The 18,433-nt window shown below is 40.0% G+C and overlaps 1 protein-coding gene across 9 annotated transcripts in view; it reads right to left on the bottom strand.

Moving 5' to 3' along the window:
* The window catches only part of veph1 (ventricular zone expressed PH domain-containing 1), a 94,394-nt gene that overhangs the window by 72,885 nt on the left and 3,076 nt on the right, over window positions 1–18,433 (bottom strand). For 8 of the 9 annotated variants that reach the window (XM_042414596.1, XM_042414598.1, XM_042414599.1 and 5 more), the window contains exons 2-4: window positions 9,142–9,773; window positions 8,768–8,986; window positions 3,748–3,922 (exon numbers count right to left, since the gene is read on the bottom strand). In XM_042414596.1, the coding sequence (XP_042270530.1) occupies window positions 3,748–3,922; window positions 8,768–8,986; window positions 9,142–9,279 (532 nt within the window). In that variant the 5' untranslated portion in view covers window positions 9,280–9,773. The remainder of the gene's footprint in view (window positions 1–3,747; window positions 3,923–8,767; window positions 8,987–9,141; window positions 9,774–18,433) is intronic. The other variant, XM_042414597.1, reaches the window with a different exon arrangement.

An 18,433-nucleotide genomic window follows, 5' to 3' on the forward strand; every position in this document is an offset into this window, starting at 1 on the left:
TTACCTTAAGATATCAGGTTTTACTTAGAAAAGGAAGGAACTCTTGGCTCTAAAGCCCTGTATGGGGCCACAGCAATGCCATATGTGTCTGTGTGCAGGTACAGCTGTGAGTGTGTGTGTGTGTGTGTGTGACATTTAAAAAATGGCTGAGCCCTGTTGTGGCTTACTGTAGCAGGCTGTAAAACTTTCACATAAAACCTGCTGGCTTCCTTTAACTAGTAAACACACACACATCCGTCATGAACCTCACTGTGCAGTTCAGGCTTTAGTATCGGACACACATACTTGTTTAACCAACGCATCACACCCTCCATCGTCACCCTCACCCAAACCCCCATTACATCAGCTCACTTCCTGAACAGATTGCTGCTGGGAGAGACGGAGAGGTCATCTGTTATTGCTTCCATGAGCTGCATGTGTATGCACACGTTTCTGGATGCTTACGTGTGTTTGCAGTCTTGTGTTTATGTTGTGCTGTGTTTATGTTGAGGTTCCAACGGGAAGAAGAGAGCTGTTAGAGGGTCCAGGATTGTTAAAACGCAACATGAGGGTGAAACGTTCAGAGCGAAGTGGATGAGCCACAGCAGTGAGTTGCAGTAGGGGGTAAAAAATTTGAAACTGCCATAGCTGCATTAAAAACTACCCAAGGAAACATAAATCTGAACTTTTTATAATAAAGCCCTCAAGCCTTGTTCCCTTTCATCCTCGCTCCACTCTCAGTGTGTGTGTGCGCATGTGTGTGTGTGTGTGTGTCATATTCCAGTTTTAATAAGGCCCACCATCAGTTCATCACCTCCTGTCAAGCTGGATCACAGCCACTGGGAGCTTTAGTGCATATTTGCAAACAACTTTCTTTCTATCCAATCTTTTCCTCCTCTTTCTCCTTTTTCTCATTCTTCTCATTTTTCCACGCACAGAAACAGGGACCAGTTTTCTTTATGACTGTGTGTATCAATGTGTTTGATTATAGTGTAATGTGATATTATGTGATAACTTGAGTGTCGTAAATGTATTGGAAAGTCAAAGTTTTGAAACAAAATATTATGACCAAATCTCAGCTGACCATTCAGCAACTTGATGGGAGTGTGTGGACTAAAAAGTGTGAAATATTCAAATAAAATGTATTAATATTACACACTGTTTACAACCAGTGTGGGACTTCTTTGTTAGCTTCTCTACTATATCAAATGAACTGACTTTGACTTTGGCGTAACACCCAGTTGCATGACGAGTCAGTCAAAGTAACACCAAGAAAACACTGGACAGCTAAACACAGTATAATAATATTAACCTAAATATTAACTATAAATATATAACTTTATTTAAAAGAAAAGTCAAATCTGGAAAAAGGTGGGTGTATATCTGAGATAAGGTAATGCCTCAGAAACCAACAAACAAACAAAAAAAAAACCTGCAATAAGTTCTGCAACAGTAAAACATGTATCTGAAGCATGGAGTCAACTGACACCATCCTGCCCTTGGTTTAGTCACAAAATCCAAAAAAGGTGAAGCCTTGGCACTATGGTGGAACAAACAATATCAGTAACCACCGGAGATGACTATAATAGCTAGTCAATTAGATACAAATGCCCCCAAACATAATCCTTTTTTAGATTAAATATCTTGCAAATGGAGCAGAATTAGCTACTTTGATGTGATGAGAAATCTAATGTCTTTGTATTTCTGGAGAAAAACCGGGGAGTTTAGCATATTGCAGCCATTACAGGAAATGTTTCTCAACACACTTTTCCATTGAACTTTCAACACAAGACCCAAATGAAAAATTAGTCTGACGTTCATTGGACTGATATAGCCACTCTAATTAGAAAAATACTTGATTCCGGTTTTCCTGTTGGCAGGGACAAGATGTTATCTCTATTTTCACCCACGTTTTTCGGAAACAAAGGTGTAAGGTGTCTTTCAACTATTTGACACTCTAAGCCCAAAACCTGGCGAAACTTCAGTTGCAAACCGAACCAGACAGCAGAGAGCTAAGCTGTTTCATGTGCTGAGCTGCTGGCAGAAAATGTGCTCGGTGGGAGCATCACCACGGTGGGCGCCTCACTCTGGTGCAGTGTGAGGTGATTAGTATCACGTGCTAGTGTGTGATTCATGTGTGTGTGTGTGTGAGGTGTTAGTTCAACATGTTGCCAAAAGTACAGATTGATTCACGGAGAAAAACACCTGCACATGTAAATACACACTGAGCCACGCAAAAAGCATGTTCACTATGTGAAAAAGAAGAAGTAAACTGTTTTCTGTGCTCTAATAAGTGAAGCCCCACTGTTTGTGTGTGTGTGTGTGTGTTCGTGCACATGTGTGTAAAAGCCTGGGGGGTAAACAGATCTCCATCAGGCTGTGCTAACTTCAGCTCTTTAGGGAACTACTAATGAGCATGAACAGTGTATGTGTTGAAAAAAAGTCTTAAAAGGGCAGAAAAAAGGTTTCAGGGAATATCTTTCTTTAACCATTGTCCAGGGGTCAGCTGGGTTTCCATCTTTGACCTTAACTGTTAAGAAGGGAAACTGACAACGATGCAGATCAATGCCTTAGGATAATTTCATCTTACACTCCTGGAGGATTTTTCAAGCATTTTTGTATCACAGTTCTGATTTTAGAAGCACTTCCTCACACAACGTAGCTGCATTCTTATTATTTTGTCAGTGGAAAAACACATTTGTTTTACTTGAGTTGTCGCGGGGCTCAATGAACAAATGATCTGTTAACTATGTGCCTTACAAAATCTGTGTTTGTGACATATGTGGGAAAGTTACATCAGTTCATGAATACAATAGCACATGTGTAGACGAGATGCAACAGCAATTAACCTGTTTTATATGTTTTGATCAAGTAGTAAAGTAGAGAAAAAATGAACTGAATGAACTGCAAAAACGAACTGCACAAAACCAAACAGCTATTGTCATTTTATCGCCACAATATCTTACATATTCATTTCCACACTGCATCAAAGTGCTAACAGGCAAATGATTTGTAACAGCTGCTATTTACCGTCATTATAATCCTCAAGGAGCTGGCAATTATTATGACAGCATTCACTACGGCTCATGAGAGGATAAGACTGTGGTTTGCTACTACAACTAGTGATTACAACAGCAATCAATTTTTCCACTCCAGTAAAACAGTTAATTTCATTGTTACCGGTCTGAAGCTGACCCTAAAAGTAAGAGCATAAAAGTATTATTTCTATAGGCCAAACCAACACACCCACCATCAACAACTATATAAAAACAATAGTGCCTATGACAGACTTGTTTCCTGTTAATGTTCATTCCTATGCAGAGCTTCCCTCTTTCTGCGCCACTCTTTCTCTTTATAGATTGTACTCCACAAAAGGCACAAGCCCCCACACACATTTCCCTAAGTGTCTAAGAAGATCTGTATCTATCTGGGGCAGCAAAACTGAGAGATGAAAGATGAGAGAAAAGGAGTGGGGAGGAATTGCAAAGAATTTGATTTAAAAGGGTAAAGCTTGCTAAGAACACATGGGAACCTAATTCATATCGAACAAAAGTCAGTCAAAGCGTAGTTAGAAGGTTTGCACATCTTACTCTACTTCTCACTTCCCCCTTTTTGACAGCAATATCAAGTGCAGTATGGATTACAGTGATTATGCTGTTTATGCAGATGTGTTTGTGTGCATGTATGTTAATATGTATGCAAAGCATGCATAAATATTAAAATATTCATCATTTTCTATGTGTGTATGAGCACGTATATGTTTCCTACCTCCCAGCACACTGAGTGTTATGGCCTCTGTGTGTTCAGCCAGCAGATCAGCCTTGGCTATAGCAGCCAGGGAGAGATAACTGGACATGTTCCTGCTCAGCTCCTTATTCCCTCTCTGCAGGAACCGCACCGCTACCGGGACGGCCAGCACCATGACCGAAGGACAACTGTAGTTCTGAGGGGATAAAAGTGAGAGAGACACATCAGTCTTTATATATTCAGGGAAAGACATTTTCACAGTAAGTAATTCTTTGCATTTTAAGGAGCAAGCAAAATGATCAGCAGTGATGCAAAGTGTATTTTTAATGTGATTAAATGAGCAAAAACATTAAAATGTACTGGTATGATCCTTTAAGCTGACTAACCATATTTTAGCGTTCCCAAAAGGAAGAAACTGGGAAATGCAACTCATATGCACAGACAAAGGCTGTTTCGCAAATCGAGGATGACTACAATACAGAACAGGAGGACACTGAGCGGCTCACATTGACAGAAACAGGAATTTGTTTGATGGGGATCCAGGTCTCTCCAATCCTGCATGTGTCCATAGAGAGAAGAGACAGCAAAGGGGGCTCGCTTTTACAGTGCTGGCCTTTATTTCTCATTATCTACCCATTTAATAGATTTTTAGTCATTTCAGACAAACAGCCATGAGTAACTCAAGCAATACAGATACAGATACAGATACAGAATACAGTGACAGATTAAAACAGGCTAAGACCAACTTAAAACGCTCCATGTGATGCAAATACAGAGAGGAAGGGAAGGAGGGAGTGTTGTATTTGTGTTTGGGGATGCAGCCCCATGCAGAAGTTTGTCATTTGTCATTTACAGACGTGTGTGGGAGGAAGGGGATCTGAAATGCACTAGCACCCTCAGCAGGAGAGTCTGAGGTCTGCTTGAACTTGAACATTGCTGATCCATCTCATCCAGACCACACACACACATACGCGCTGTCAAATATGATACTCTGTTTCATCAGCTTTTAGTCTGCAGCTTTGGTGTTCATATTTTGACTTTACTCTTATACTGAACATCTTATTGGTAGTGAAGTCAATGGAACTGCCATGCCTCTTTTCTGCCACATGATGTCAGTGCAGACAACGCTTCCACAAAAAGGTTTTCCCAGTAATCAATCAATTTAATATATCTAATCACCATCTGATTTTAATGCACTTGAACACTCATGAAATAAAAAAACAAAAACTGCAGAATCTACAGTACCTGTGGCACAACCTACTGTGTTATTAATGGAGTTTTGAGCTAACTGTCTTATTGCTTATGAAGTTATATGACGAGGTACACACTGTACTCACTCTGCATTTGAATGGTAAAGTGGTAAACACAACATATACTGTAGAGTCAATGCTGCCTGCAGTGGGTGTGAGGTGAGAGTCAGTAGGGAGACCCCTAGCATGTTCCTCATGTATGAATGTATAGATTTATTTACTACAGAGAGACAGTTTAATGTCAGGCTCCGCTCGGATCAAGCAACTCATAAACACAAGGATGGATGGATGTGTTGCCGACAAGCAGCGTGCAAACAATATCCCTCTGTACACGGTTTGTTCCCTACATCTCTCCTCTCTCCTCTCTGGGGGAGCGTCAGCGGAAGGGTGAGAGGAGTGTTTGTACATCTGTAGATTCAAAATGACAGGAAGTCAAAGCCAGAATAGAGGAGATAAGAGATGAAGATAGTCGGGAGGGAAAGGAAGGTAAGAAAGAGACAGGAAAACGGGTGGAATGAAAGCAAGATAAAAAGAGATTGAGAGAGACAGAAAGGGAAGAGAGAGAAGTGATCCCCTGATAACTGCTGGAGTTAGGACATCAGAGCCAGGAGCTGCTGTCAGAGCTTTTCGTCTTACCTCTCCGTGTGTGTGTGTGTGTGTGTGTGTGTGTGTGTGTGTGTGCGCCTTTCCTAAAGAATCAGTCTCATTACGGTGGTATTACGCACATTCCCATTCCCACAGGAAATAGGCAAAAGGAGAGAGAGAAGGTGGAGGAGAGAGATTCCTCCTGCTTTTAAGCCTTTCAGCTGTTTATGTCTGACAAGGAAAGATTAGATTTAGATTTTAAAGACCTTTGGCAGTGATTACATAAAATATAGTTGCTCTTAAAGCAGAAACCCACCTTTGGATATGTTGCAAGATGTATCATTAACTTATGATACTCAATGATTATAATTTGTACTTGTGTACCAACTTTCCCTCAATGTTTTTCATCTACTTTAACTTCAGAATACCCAGAATACCTTTCAACCTGATGTTTAATGTTGACATGATAAAGAGATGAAACATTTCAACTTATAACTGCTAACTGTAACCTTTATCTGCAGCATTAAGAAAAGATACAAGCAAACAATAAAAAAGACCCTGGAAAACAAAGTGCATAACTAGTGTTTATGTGTTGGTTTAGATCTGGGGGTATTCCATCGCTGAATTGAAAAAGCTCAGTTTGAATGAACGTTGACATTCACTTGAGGCTCAAGCCGCTCCATTAACACAATTTATCCATGTCTTATCAAAGTTAACTCAAACCGGGCTTGAACAATCTTGCATGGAGTACATAAGGAGCCCTGAACAGTCGATTGTCAAAAGAAGATACTATGTCTCCAAAAGAAGTGAAAACTAGAGCGGTGATCTTCTCAGCAGTGGAACAAACCTGCTGATGGAACTATATGAAGAATATAAAGGAGTCATCACCAAAAACGACAATACTGCCACAATTAACAAGGCGAGGGAGATGGCTTGTCAAAAAATTAATGACAGATTAAATGCGTAGCCTACTTATTGTTTTAAGTTTATTTGTTAATAAATGATCATTCAGGTCACTAAAGTAAGATTGTGGCTATATTATCAGTGGGCTAGATATTATCAGATGTTTGTTTAAAATGATGGTGCAGGCTAATTTAGGAGAGCTGACATAACTGCAATGCATGTACTGTTAATTAGCCTAATTTGGTGAGGTGTTTCAAGCCTTTCTGACCTAGTAACCTTTAGCCTACTTTCATTCTTCTCTGTTACATCTCAACAGGATCTATCTCAATAGCCAAAAAAAGAACGTGGCAACAAGTGAAAATTAAGTGTAAAAACATTTTCCAGAGTGGTAAGTAGCCTATAATGAAATGTGAAATTTATTTGTTGAAATAGTTGCTCATTTGTAAATATGCACCATTTTAGCCATCAAAAAAAAGACAGATGCCACTGCCACTGGTGGGGGACCTCCACCTGAGGACCTCACACCCACAGAGGAGCTAGCATTGAGCTACAACCGGGGGCGCCCACTAATAGAGGGAATAGAGGGGGGGACTTCATCAGACATCATTCCCAAAGGTGCTTGGGAGCAATATGTACAAGGTATTGTCTATTACTTTTCCTCAACAGGTATCAGTCTCTCAACGGTAAAAACTAATGGTAGGCCTATATCTTTCAGTGTGTGGAGACACTATATGTCTGCTTGATCCCCCAACTCAAGATGCCCAAGGCTTTCCTGATCCATGTGTGAGTAGTCCTTATTTTGTAAAAACAATATGCATCTTATGCAATCCTTTCTTCTTTTGCTTTAACAACTGCAGTGTTCTTCTAGAGCCTTCGATGAGGAGATTATTTATATTTTGGATGTGTCTGCATTCTTCAAATTATGTAAAACCACACACCCTGCTGCAGGACATGACCGGAACAACAAGAACTTCAGCAAGGAATGAAGTAAGTAATTATTCATATTGCTATTACCAACTACATAATCAGCTACTCTTTGACACAATTTCTCTTTCACAGGATGTCTGTTCGATATACAAGCGTCAACTGCTTATTGACACTGAAAGTCAGAAACTGGACATCAAGTATAGTTAAAAATTAAGAAGTTGCAGTTGGGGATAAAGAAACTGGAGAAGGATGTAAGAACAGATTTAAACACAGCAGAAGGTCATGGTACAGGACATTATATAATGTATTTTTGTCTTCACAGCTTGAACAGAATGAATAAACGAATAAATAACTTCAAAACAACTTTGGCAAACTTTCTTTTCTTAAATTATAAATGCTTAGCTTTTAAATAAATGTAAATTCATGCTTGGTCACATTGTGAGTAAAAGGTCGGAACTTCTGTTTCCAAACACGAACCTGACAAAAGTGATGAGAGCACGAAAAGGCACTTGACAGATCCATCTTTTGGGATTCTGTTTCCGCTTGTTGGAAATTCTTTGACACACAGCTAAATTAAGCTTGACAGTTAGCCCACTATGGAGCAAGCTAGTTCTGCGGTATAAATTGCCCTGGTTACTGAGCTGGGAATCATATAAGCCACAGTAACACAACTCTCACTTAAAATAACGAGACTTATTGAAATAAACCACAATTTTCCTTTATCTGCCTTGCTGGAATACCCCCTAAAGGATAAATCTGAGGGGTTGCAAGATAATTAATGGGACAGAAAAGAAGAAAAATAATATTTTGCTATTCAATTTCAAATTTTTATTTCATAACTTACTCAAATCGATGCTTTATTGCTGATATACTGATTCGTTTTATCTCAAGGCCTCTAACAGTTTTACAGATTAAATAAACTCAAGAGGTTTTAGAGGAGAACGTTACTCTTTGGTTGAAATACTCACAACTCATCTATTTCTAACAATTTTTTGATTAATTGAATTACACAGACCCAATTGATATTTAGTATATCTGGGCTTTTGGGGCCCTGGACAGTTGCGCTTTGCACGGCTGGTAATCCAGCCATGCAACTCATAAACATATTTAACCTGTGACAAGATTTCATTTAAAGAAAAATGTTTTTTCATTGACATCAACAAACCAATGACATGTTGCTGGAAAGTGCAAACACCATGTGAGTGGTGTCAACAGGTACAGTATGTGTAAAGGTATGTACTGTACGGTATGTACAGTTTGTGCTTCAGGCAAAACAAAAAGAGAAGTATTTTTTTCTGGAGCACACCACCAAAAACAATGCCTTGTGCGTGACTTATTGTTGTGTTCATGTAGTGTGTGTGTGTGTGTGTGTGTACCTGCAGGATACAGCTGGTGATGTCAGAGGCTATCTTGGCGTGCGGTGTGTCCTCTGTGTTTTCACCTTGCGGGGTGAGGTTATGTTCCAGACACGACTCCCACAGCCCCACCAGCGCCGTGCTGTGTCGCTCGATGGAGCCCGTCTCCCTTATGGCCGTGGTGATGCGTGTTATGCAAATCTCCACCACTGCCTGGTCATTGTCGTTGGTCAAATAGTCCTGACAGTAAGGATACAATGATAAATTAAGGACAAAAACATGAATAATGGATAAGCTCATAAATAATAAATTAAACTGACATTTGCCCTGCAGTATTTTGAATGAATTTAATCTATGCGTGTGCTGGTTAGGCCTGTCACATCATCTCTACTGACCGGAGAGCAGGAGATGGCCTTGATCTGGTCCAGAGCCTGAGATAGGCAGTCTTCGATCTCTGCATCCTCCAGAGAAAACAGATCTCCTGCTCTGGACAGATCCCTCTGGCCCAGGACTTGGCTGAACAGCTGGTGCATCCTGGTCCTAACTGAGGACTCCTTTTAGACCAGTTTGGAACTGGTGTGGCCCAGTTTAAGATACCTTGATGGAGAATGAGTATATCCACGCCATAATTATCCAGGAAAATCTTAAATTACAGCAAGCTTTTTACCTTTAAAGTGTCCTTTGCATCATGATCTCAAGAGGGTAGAAAGCAAAAAATTCAAAAATGACATCAAGTTAAAATAGATGCATGATGATTGATTTTTAAGGTTATTTTAGTCATTCTGGGTCCTGTGAATCCACATCTAAGTGGTAAAACAACTTAAAATCCAGGGAGAAATACTGAACATTAATAATATATCAGGATACATTAAATGTATGAATTTCTGTTTTTAAAATCCTCGTCACTGCTGTCCAGGATCAGGTATGTTAAACCAGTTTGGCCCGATGTTTTTCTGGGTCTGCCTGAGGCCTGTTACCATGGAGACAAGGCATATTCTGGAGAAGGCAGTCCTGTCACAGCAGAGTCCTGAAGGAGAGAGGGGAGAAAGAGAGGAGGAAGATTGAATTAACTAAACAGAGCTGTAAATTGTGGGATATTCATTTTGTATACAAAATAACATTTTGTCAAGAAATAGACGGAGCAGCTGAAACTGATTATATCACTTCTGAGCCAGTAAGAGAGGCTGTGGAGGTTTAATGTGGGATTTTAACAAGTTATTTTCTGTCTCAAGACAACGAAAACACAGACAGAAGTAGATGCAAGTCAATATTCTATGACTGACAGTATATAGTCTTTGTACAGTTCCATATAGGCTTCATGTGAAAATTACATTCAAAAACATTGTTTGACGTATCGTAAAATATCTGCCCAAACACATCTGCTCTACACAATAATGCTCCAGAACAGAAAAGATCCACTTATTAAAGGGGCATATTTGTTATAAAAAACTGTCTCAGCTAACATTTACAACTAAAACTACAACATATTGCTCAACAAAATAGTCCCAAATATCAATCCTTCATGCAAACACTATGGGCTTGTGCTGGCATCACTGACGCACAAGTTCTGTGGTTCTACTTTACAAACTGTTGTCAAAGGTTTTAATAATGTTGATTAACAGCCTTTAACAGCAGTTTTTGGTGTTATAATTTTAATATGGTTGAGAGTATAACATGATGAGATTTGTCACTCTGACGGCATGAAGAATGATTTTGCTTAAATGAAAGGCCACATAGGCGGTCGCCTAGGGCACCAAATGAGTGGGAAGTGGGTTTTTTGGAAATACATAGTCTACAAGTTCTTGCTTCTTAATGTTATTCCTACCTGTTGCCCCATTAACTTGCATGGATTTTCATCTGATTTGATTTTCCAAAGCCTTACTATTCAGTCTGTTTTCACACGACAGCCACCAAACTTCATGTGCTACCTCAGGCAATACCACCAAACACTCACTGACTGGCACCTTGACCTGCACTTGCCTTTTTGTCTGGAGGACTGGGAGGATTATGTCTGGGCTGGAGGTACCATTGTGGCAATCGATTTTAGTGCAAATTCACATCAAGTTCTTGGACTGGAGGTTGCACTTTTTTGGGGGCTCCAATCTAAATCTTTTGGGGCTTCAATTTAAAATCTTGTCTAGGGCACCAACATAGTCAGAGCCGGTCCTTCAACAGTGTGGGGAAAAACACTCCTTTACTGTACTTCTACCTACTCTATTCCTCTCTTTTCAGATCTTTTTCTCTCCTCCAGTTTTCTGTCCTCTTTCTACAGGTGCAACAAGTGTAAGTTAATATGTGATACAACTACATGACTTCTTGGTAATATGTGACATATCTGCTACAAAATCATACATACAAAATTCACACACACACACACACAAACACACACACACACACACACACACACACACACACACACACACACACACACACACACACACACACAATTGCATGCATGTACTCTGGGAATGTGTGACTACAGTTTCCTGGTCACAGAGGTGTTTAAACTGTGCAGCCTCAGTGATATTTTGGATGACATCATAGTGTACTATAAGTCCAGTGCATATTCTGTAATATGGGTTTGAATCCAATAAATATGCCAAAACAGTAATTAAATTAATAGTCTTCAAAATGTTAAACTGTCTGAACTACTGAATATATTTACAAATGTATAATTTGTTATATTCTATTTATACTTTTCAGTAATTATTACTGCAATAGTAATTAAAAAATAAATCTAATGGTTCACTGAAAATGCTCAGTTTTCTGCCATAATATGAATGAATGGAGTTAGAGTTGAGGGAATCCAAATGTAGGATGTTAACCATTTACTCGACATTATCGCTGTTTCTGTGAAGCTCAATTAAACATTAAAACATTAACACTACGAGGGGCACCGGAAGGTCGGAGGGAAGTTTTATAAACACACACACGCACACACACGCACACACACAAACACACACACACACACACACACACACAATTGTGTTTCCACATTACATTGACTTACATTTATTTCTTGAAAACTTATCCTAACCTTAATCATAAACAACACTTGCCTTACTCTAACTTTAACCTAACCAGAACATAACCCTAAACTAACCTTAACTTTAAACCAAGTCTTCACCCTAAAATTAATGATTTACATGAAGGGGACTTGCTTTTTGTCCCCATAAGGAAGGTGAGTCCCCACAACATGAATGTGTAAACAGATTTACATCCTTACAACATGAGGAATAGCTGGCACACACACACACACACACACACACACACACACACACACCCACACACACACACACACACACACACACACACACATAGAAACAAACATACATGCAGAGATTATCTATACTTGCTTCCGCTGGCTTCACACGTCTCTCCTCCCACATAAAAAGATTACCACAAATTACTGTTTCCTGTGATGTTATCGACATATTCTGCAAGTGGCAAACACACACATACTTCCTTTAAAGCAGCCACCCAGCCTGTCTGCTGCCTGTGATCATGGTGACGCTGCTCAGTGCTGAACTCTGCATCCCTTCGGAGGCTGAGCAGCTAATCGTATGTATCTGTGTCATTGTCTGCCGTTCTGCACCCGAGTCTCCCTCCACAATCAGACATTATCTCATCCTCACACCATTTCTCTGAAAGCCACATTGGAGCGAGCCCAAACTAGACCAAAGGCAGGCACAAAGCTGAGCACTTGGGAGACCGTTATCTCTCCTGCCAAGCCGGTGACGGCCATGGAAACCCGCCTATTGCCAGGATACCACATCAGGAATTCTTATTGGTCCAAGCCAGGCCTCTGGGTCCAAAACAACAAAACAACCATAAAGGAAGAGCAAAGAGATTTATCTGTCACACACAGGCAGACACACATACACCTATTGTCTTAGTTGTGCAGAGCAACAATCTGGTTGAAAGTCTGTATGTGTGTGTGGGAAGAGTATCAGTCACCAATTACCTGCAACGTGTTAGGTACGAATATTTCTGTATTAATACTTGAATTATGTGATACAACAATAAAAAAAGAAAAAGTTATTGTATGCCTTTTTGTGTTTAGACATAATTTAACATTTAATAAGTTTGGTTTTGTGCTTGTTGAATGGAAAAACATCAATACTTGGATATCATGTCTGCCCTAATACTGAGACATTTCAAACAATACCCAGCCCTAAACTAGTATTAAGCAAAAAACAGAAAAATTCAGCAAGCAAGAGAGAAAAATAAAAAATTCAGAGAAGAAAACAAGAAATAAGAAATGAGAGAGGAGAAAAGTAGTAAAAAAGAGACTGAAGACCGGAAGGTAGGAGATAAAGAGGCAGGGAGAGAGATGGAGAGGATCAGAAAGAGACGGTCAAAGAGGGAGAGGAATGAGATTTGGACGGACACACATTCTCAGAGTGACAGAGAGAGGCGGCGAGCAACAGAAAGAGAGAAAGTGAGAGGTGGATCATGTTTCGGTGTGTCCTGAATTCCCTGTGTAACTTGCAGACGACTCGCATACTGAGCTTCCATTATTCTACCTGAATGCCTCACCAACACTCACATGCACAAACACACACAGAGTATATACAGTGTGGTGTATGCACTCCGTTGTCTCTCTCTTCACTGATGAACTGCTGTGTTTATGTACTGTATCCTTTCCTGCTCTTACTATCGATATGCCACAACCTCCCGACTGAGTGCCTGAGTGTGTGTGTGAGTACGTGTGTGTGTTTCTGTGTGTGTGTGTGTTTGTATGTGTGTGTGTGTGTGTATGAGAGTAAAAGCAGAGGAAAAAATGGGCCTGAGGAATTTCAGTTCTTAAACAATCAGCTAGTTACTATTAATCACCCGGATACGGCTCAGCAAGCTCAGGAATGCAGCCTTTAAACACACACACACACACACAAACACACACATACACACACACACACACACACACAAATGTGGTGATACATATTTTGACATATCAGCTTTACAGTTCACAATTAACTTCTACTTTTCAAATTTGCTGAGGTGTTGTCAGTCATTTTTCTGCAAATTCTGACAAAATTTCTTCCAGTGAAATAAAATGTAAAGCTCCGGCAGGCTGCAGGAGAGCTGTGGAGCTGTGAGCTGTGAGTGGGGCACTGGGTGAGGGGTGACAGGGGGTGTGTGCTAGGGGGCTGGTGTGATGGTTAGAGGCTAAGTGAGGACAATGTGACCGAAGGGCCTCTCTCTCTGTCTCTCTCTCTCAGTGCAGTGAAGACAGTAGTGGCTGAGGAGAGAGAGAGAGAGAGAGAGAGAGAGAGAGAGAGAGAGAGAGAGAGAGAGAGAGAGAGAGAGAGAGAGAGAGAAAACACTGGCTCTTTTGTACGACCTATAAGACAGACCACCCGTCCCTCCCTCCTTCCCTCGCCCGTCTCCCTCTCTCTCTCTCTCTCTGCTCAGTCAGCCCTATCCTTCTGTGTAACGTGCACCTGCTTGGCCTGCAAGACATCTCACACACACACACACACACACACACACACACACACACACACAAATACCTTAGAAAGGAGCTGGGTGAAAGAGAGAGACAGGAGGGAACTACAAAAGAAAAAAAAAGCTCTGCATTCCACTGTTTTCTCTATGTATGAAAGTATGATTTAAGAAGCAGCGTGTGCAAGAAATATACTTTCTCTTTTCCTTTTTTCTTTCTGCAACACTTACTCAAGAAGTTCCTCTTCTCTTTCTTTCTTTCTTTCTTTTAGTCCTTATTTATGCACATAATTATTATGTGGATTTGAGAGTGGGGGTAAAAGAAGAAGGAAAAGGGGGGGGGAGGTTGTCGGCATAGAGGCAGCCTGAACTCTGTTGGAAAGCTGCTTTTCAAAAAACTGTTTGAAGCTCCTCCTCGCACACCATTAAGACAAAGATAAATATGTCGAACTTGCCATCTTTCCGCTGTCAGAAATCCCTGTGAAAACACGTCTACTGATTATGGGTGGGACAAAAAAAAAATCGATATTGCAACATGTTGTGATATTTCCACTTGCGACACGTTATCGATACACTGGTGCAAAGTATCAATACATTTTTTTAAACATTGGATTGCTCAGAATAGATTCAGCTACTATGGCTTACTACTACCAGAGCGCCACTTCTCTCCGCCTCCTTATGAAGGCGCTGAACAGACTGGTGACAGTCAGATGGAAGGCAATTGTAGGTGACAACAAAGAAGAAATGCAAGCAAAATAACCAACCATGAGCAGCTGCTGTCAACAAACAAATCTGCCGGAGCTTTGACAGTCACTAAAAGCACATTCATGGCCCTTTGTAAAAGTTTCTGTGTGGTACCTGTGTTGTAGGCACAAACTGAGGTCTTTGTTGTGATATATCGTTACCGTGGGAAGAATATCATGATAGTATCATATTGTGAGTTCATCTGTGATTCCCTCCCCTACTACTGATATATATTTGCTTATGTTGGGGCTACGGGGTTTGGTGCAGTATGTGTTTGGCTCTTCTGTCAGTCTAAAGATGGTGTGTTAACTTTTTTATTTTACATTATTATATAAATGTCATTAAAATAAGCTTTGTTCATGAGAACAGGGGATCCAGTGATACTTGCTGGAGAGTGTTAACTTAATTTGCAGAGCAAAAGTCAAACATTTATGGCATTTGTTGCTGGTTGTTGGGAAAGTTGGTATCCTGAGAGGTGCAGCCAGCTTGGTTAATAAAAAGTGAGCAAGTGTGTGCAGTATGACTCAAGGAGATTCTCATACTGTGTGGCTGCAATGCTCTTTTTTCCAAACGAACATAAAACCTGCATTTCCATATGAAGTGCACACAAATATCAATTCTTGAGAGTTCTGCGGGTATTTTGCATTAACAAAATGTTGGAATAATTGAAAATGTCACCTGATGATGAGCTACAGTATGAAAAGTCAGGGAATCACCAAAGTTATTCCAATTCAATTCTGAGGAGATTAACTGAATGTTTGCTCCAAATTTCATGGCAATCCAAGTATTTTAAGACATTTCACTCAAAACTTGAAATGTCACTCTCACGGTGGCGTTTGGCAATGGTGCTCAGGAGATCACCAAAGTAATTAGAGTCACCTGGGAGCCCTGAATGTTTGTACAAAATTTTGATATTTCACTGAAATAGTGAAAACTTTGACACACTGGTGGCACTGGAAGTAAAGTCAGGGAACCACAAATGTCAGTGAGATTCATCCTCTGGATATCTGTACCAAATTTTAAGGCAATCCATCCAATAATTATTGAGAGGTTTCAGTCTGGCTCAAAATGGTTCACCAGCCAACTGACTGTCATTTCTATCCCTAATAACATTATGGATGGGCATTTTTAGTAATTTCAATATTCGAGTACTTGCATTAAATTATTATAAAGTACTCAAGTACTCCAAAAAATTCTTATGTAAGAATAGGGTCTGAAATGAACGCCCAAACCTTTCTGCGCTGCACAGATTGTAGAGATTAGTCTACATGAAGAAAAAACATATCCACAAACATTAAGATGTTGCAATCATTTCAATAATTCAATAATTTGGTAAGTAAAAAAGTGGCTAGTTTATTTTTTCATCTGCAGCCATCTTTGCCCTTATAGCTAAACAGTTAATTTTGTAGGCTATAGGTCTGTAATAATATCTATTACTATCTTATGCTTGATGAGGTGATGCAAGATTGCCTGTTATCTGTCTCCGCTGCTTTCTCCTTGTGCTTAATGCGCAAATGGTTAATCATCATACTAGTTGTTCTATGATCCACAAGTTTAACGTTACATAGCTTGCACTGCACATTCATTTTGTTTATTTAAAAAAAAAAGAAGTGATTATACGTTGAATGAATACTGATGTCCAAATCGAGTACTCAAGTACTCATGCCCATCTCTACATCTCTAGTTAACATGGTTAAAAAGAGCTCATGACTATTACTTTTACTTCTTTGGCGTTGGAACTGAACCTCCTCCATCCTAATCTCCTTTAAAAAACACCTGTTCAGCAACCTTTAGTCCATATTTATGTCTAAAAATATGAAACTGTATCTTCACTTGATTTTGATTTCTTTCATTCCGTGTCTGCTCACCTACTCCCATACCCCCGACCACATCACCCCCGTACTTCAAAACCTCCACTGCCCCCACCCGTCCCCCAGCGAATCCACTTCAAACTCCTGCTCATCACCTATAAACCCCTCCACAACCTGGCTCCCCCTTACCTAAATGAGCTCCTTCACCGACACACCCGCACCCTCCGGTCTGCTGATACCACCCTCCTGTCCCTCCCTCCCCCCATCAGTACTAAGCACCAGACTTGGGGGGGACAGGGCCCTCTCTATTGCCGCTCCAACCCTCTGGAACTCGCTCCCTCCAAACATCAGAGACTCTTCCTCACTCTCCACTTTCAAGCAATCCTGCAAAACACAGCTCTTCAAAACTGCTTATAATCTCTAACAAACTTTCCTTCTTCCCTCTAATACATTCACTTTACTCCTGGACATTATTTCTTTTTGTTTTGTTGTTTCCTTTGTAAAGCGTCCTTGAGTATCCTGAAAAGTGCTATATAAGTCTGATGTATTATAAAAATGAGAATCTGTATCTTCACTTGATCTTGACTTCTTTTATTCCATATCCCAAGAAATACCCTCCATATTAATGGTATGATTAAAAGCTGGTTAAGTTGGTACTTATTCCCTATAACTGGGCCAATCAGTTATATAACTGGTGCCATGAATTTCATGAATAAGTAAGTTGAATAAGTCACAAAGAAGAGGCTCCCTCAAGACTTCTTTGGAAATAGGTCCACACTGCCGCAGAGAACTCAGTTTAAGACTTCTTTAAAGATAGACCCCCGAGCTTTAACATAGGAACATACTGTAGGAGTGTATTGTATTATATATGTGTGTGTGTGGGGGACAAAAGGGAAAGTTCTCCATTATTTATGCCCTGCAGTTATGCAGCTGTGCAGCAACGATCGGGAATTACAGTATGACAGGAGCTGTAGAAGAAAAGCTACTGTAAAACACACTGAAGCTACTGAGAGATAAAGAGAGGCAGAATGGGAAATATGAAGAGACACAGAGAGAAAACAGAGACTGAGACTGAGCGGAAAGCACTGGGAAGAATCTCTCTCTTTCTCTCTTGAGAGTGAACACTATGGACACGATAAGAAAAAGCAAAGCATCATCATATCGGCAAATGAAGAAAGAGCAGATAAGATATGAATAGCAAGGAGATAAGTTAAAAATGAAACACAGAGAATGACACCTGCTCTGTATGTGTGGTCTTTTATCCTCTAAAATGCATCAACTTTGACTCAGTTCAAATACTGTCTATGCACCTACACTGTAACTGTAGTGCTGAAACAATTAGTTGATTAATCCATTAGTATTTTAGTCATCATTTACGTCATTTTTACAGCAAAAAATGCTCAGTATTCTCTGGTTCAAACTTCCATCTCAAATGTGTTGTTTGTGATCGTGGTGTTGTTGAATTTCAGTTTGTATTGCACCCTTTGTACAGTGACATGAGGAATTATTATTTTGAAAAGATTCAATCAAAGAATTCAATTTGTATTTGTTTTGGCAAGATTTATAGAAAGTGCATGGCAGCCAAGACAAAGAACACTTTATCCATCATAAGAGGACATTTCTGTCATGTAAACTGAACGTTTTGAAATGCATTCCTCTTGAATTTGTGGAACTGTACATTATGATT

The sequence above is a fragment of the Thunnus maccoyii genome, chromosome 6 (genome assembly GCF_910596095.1).
Source record: "Thunnus maccoyii chromosome 6, fThuMac1.1, whole genome shotgun sequence".
Taxonomy (NCBI): Eukaryota; Metazoa; Chordata; class Actinopteri; order Scombriformes; family Scombridae; genus Thunnus; species Thunnus maccoyii.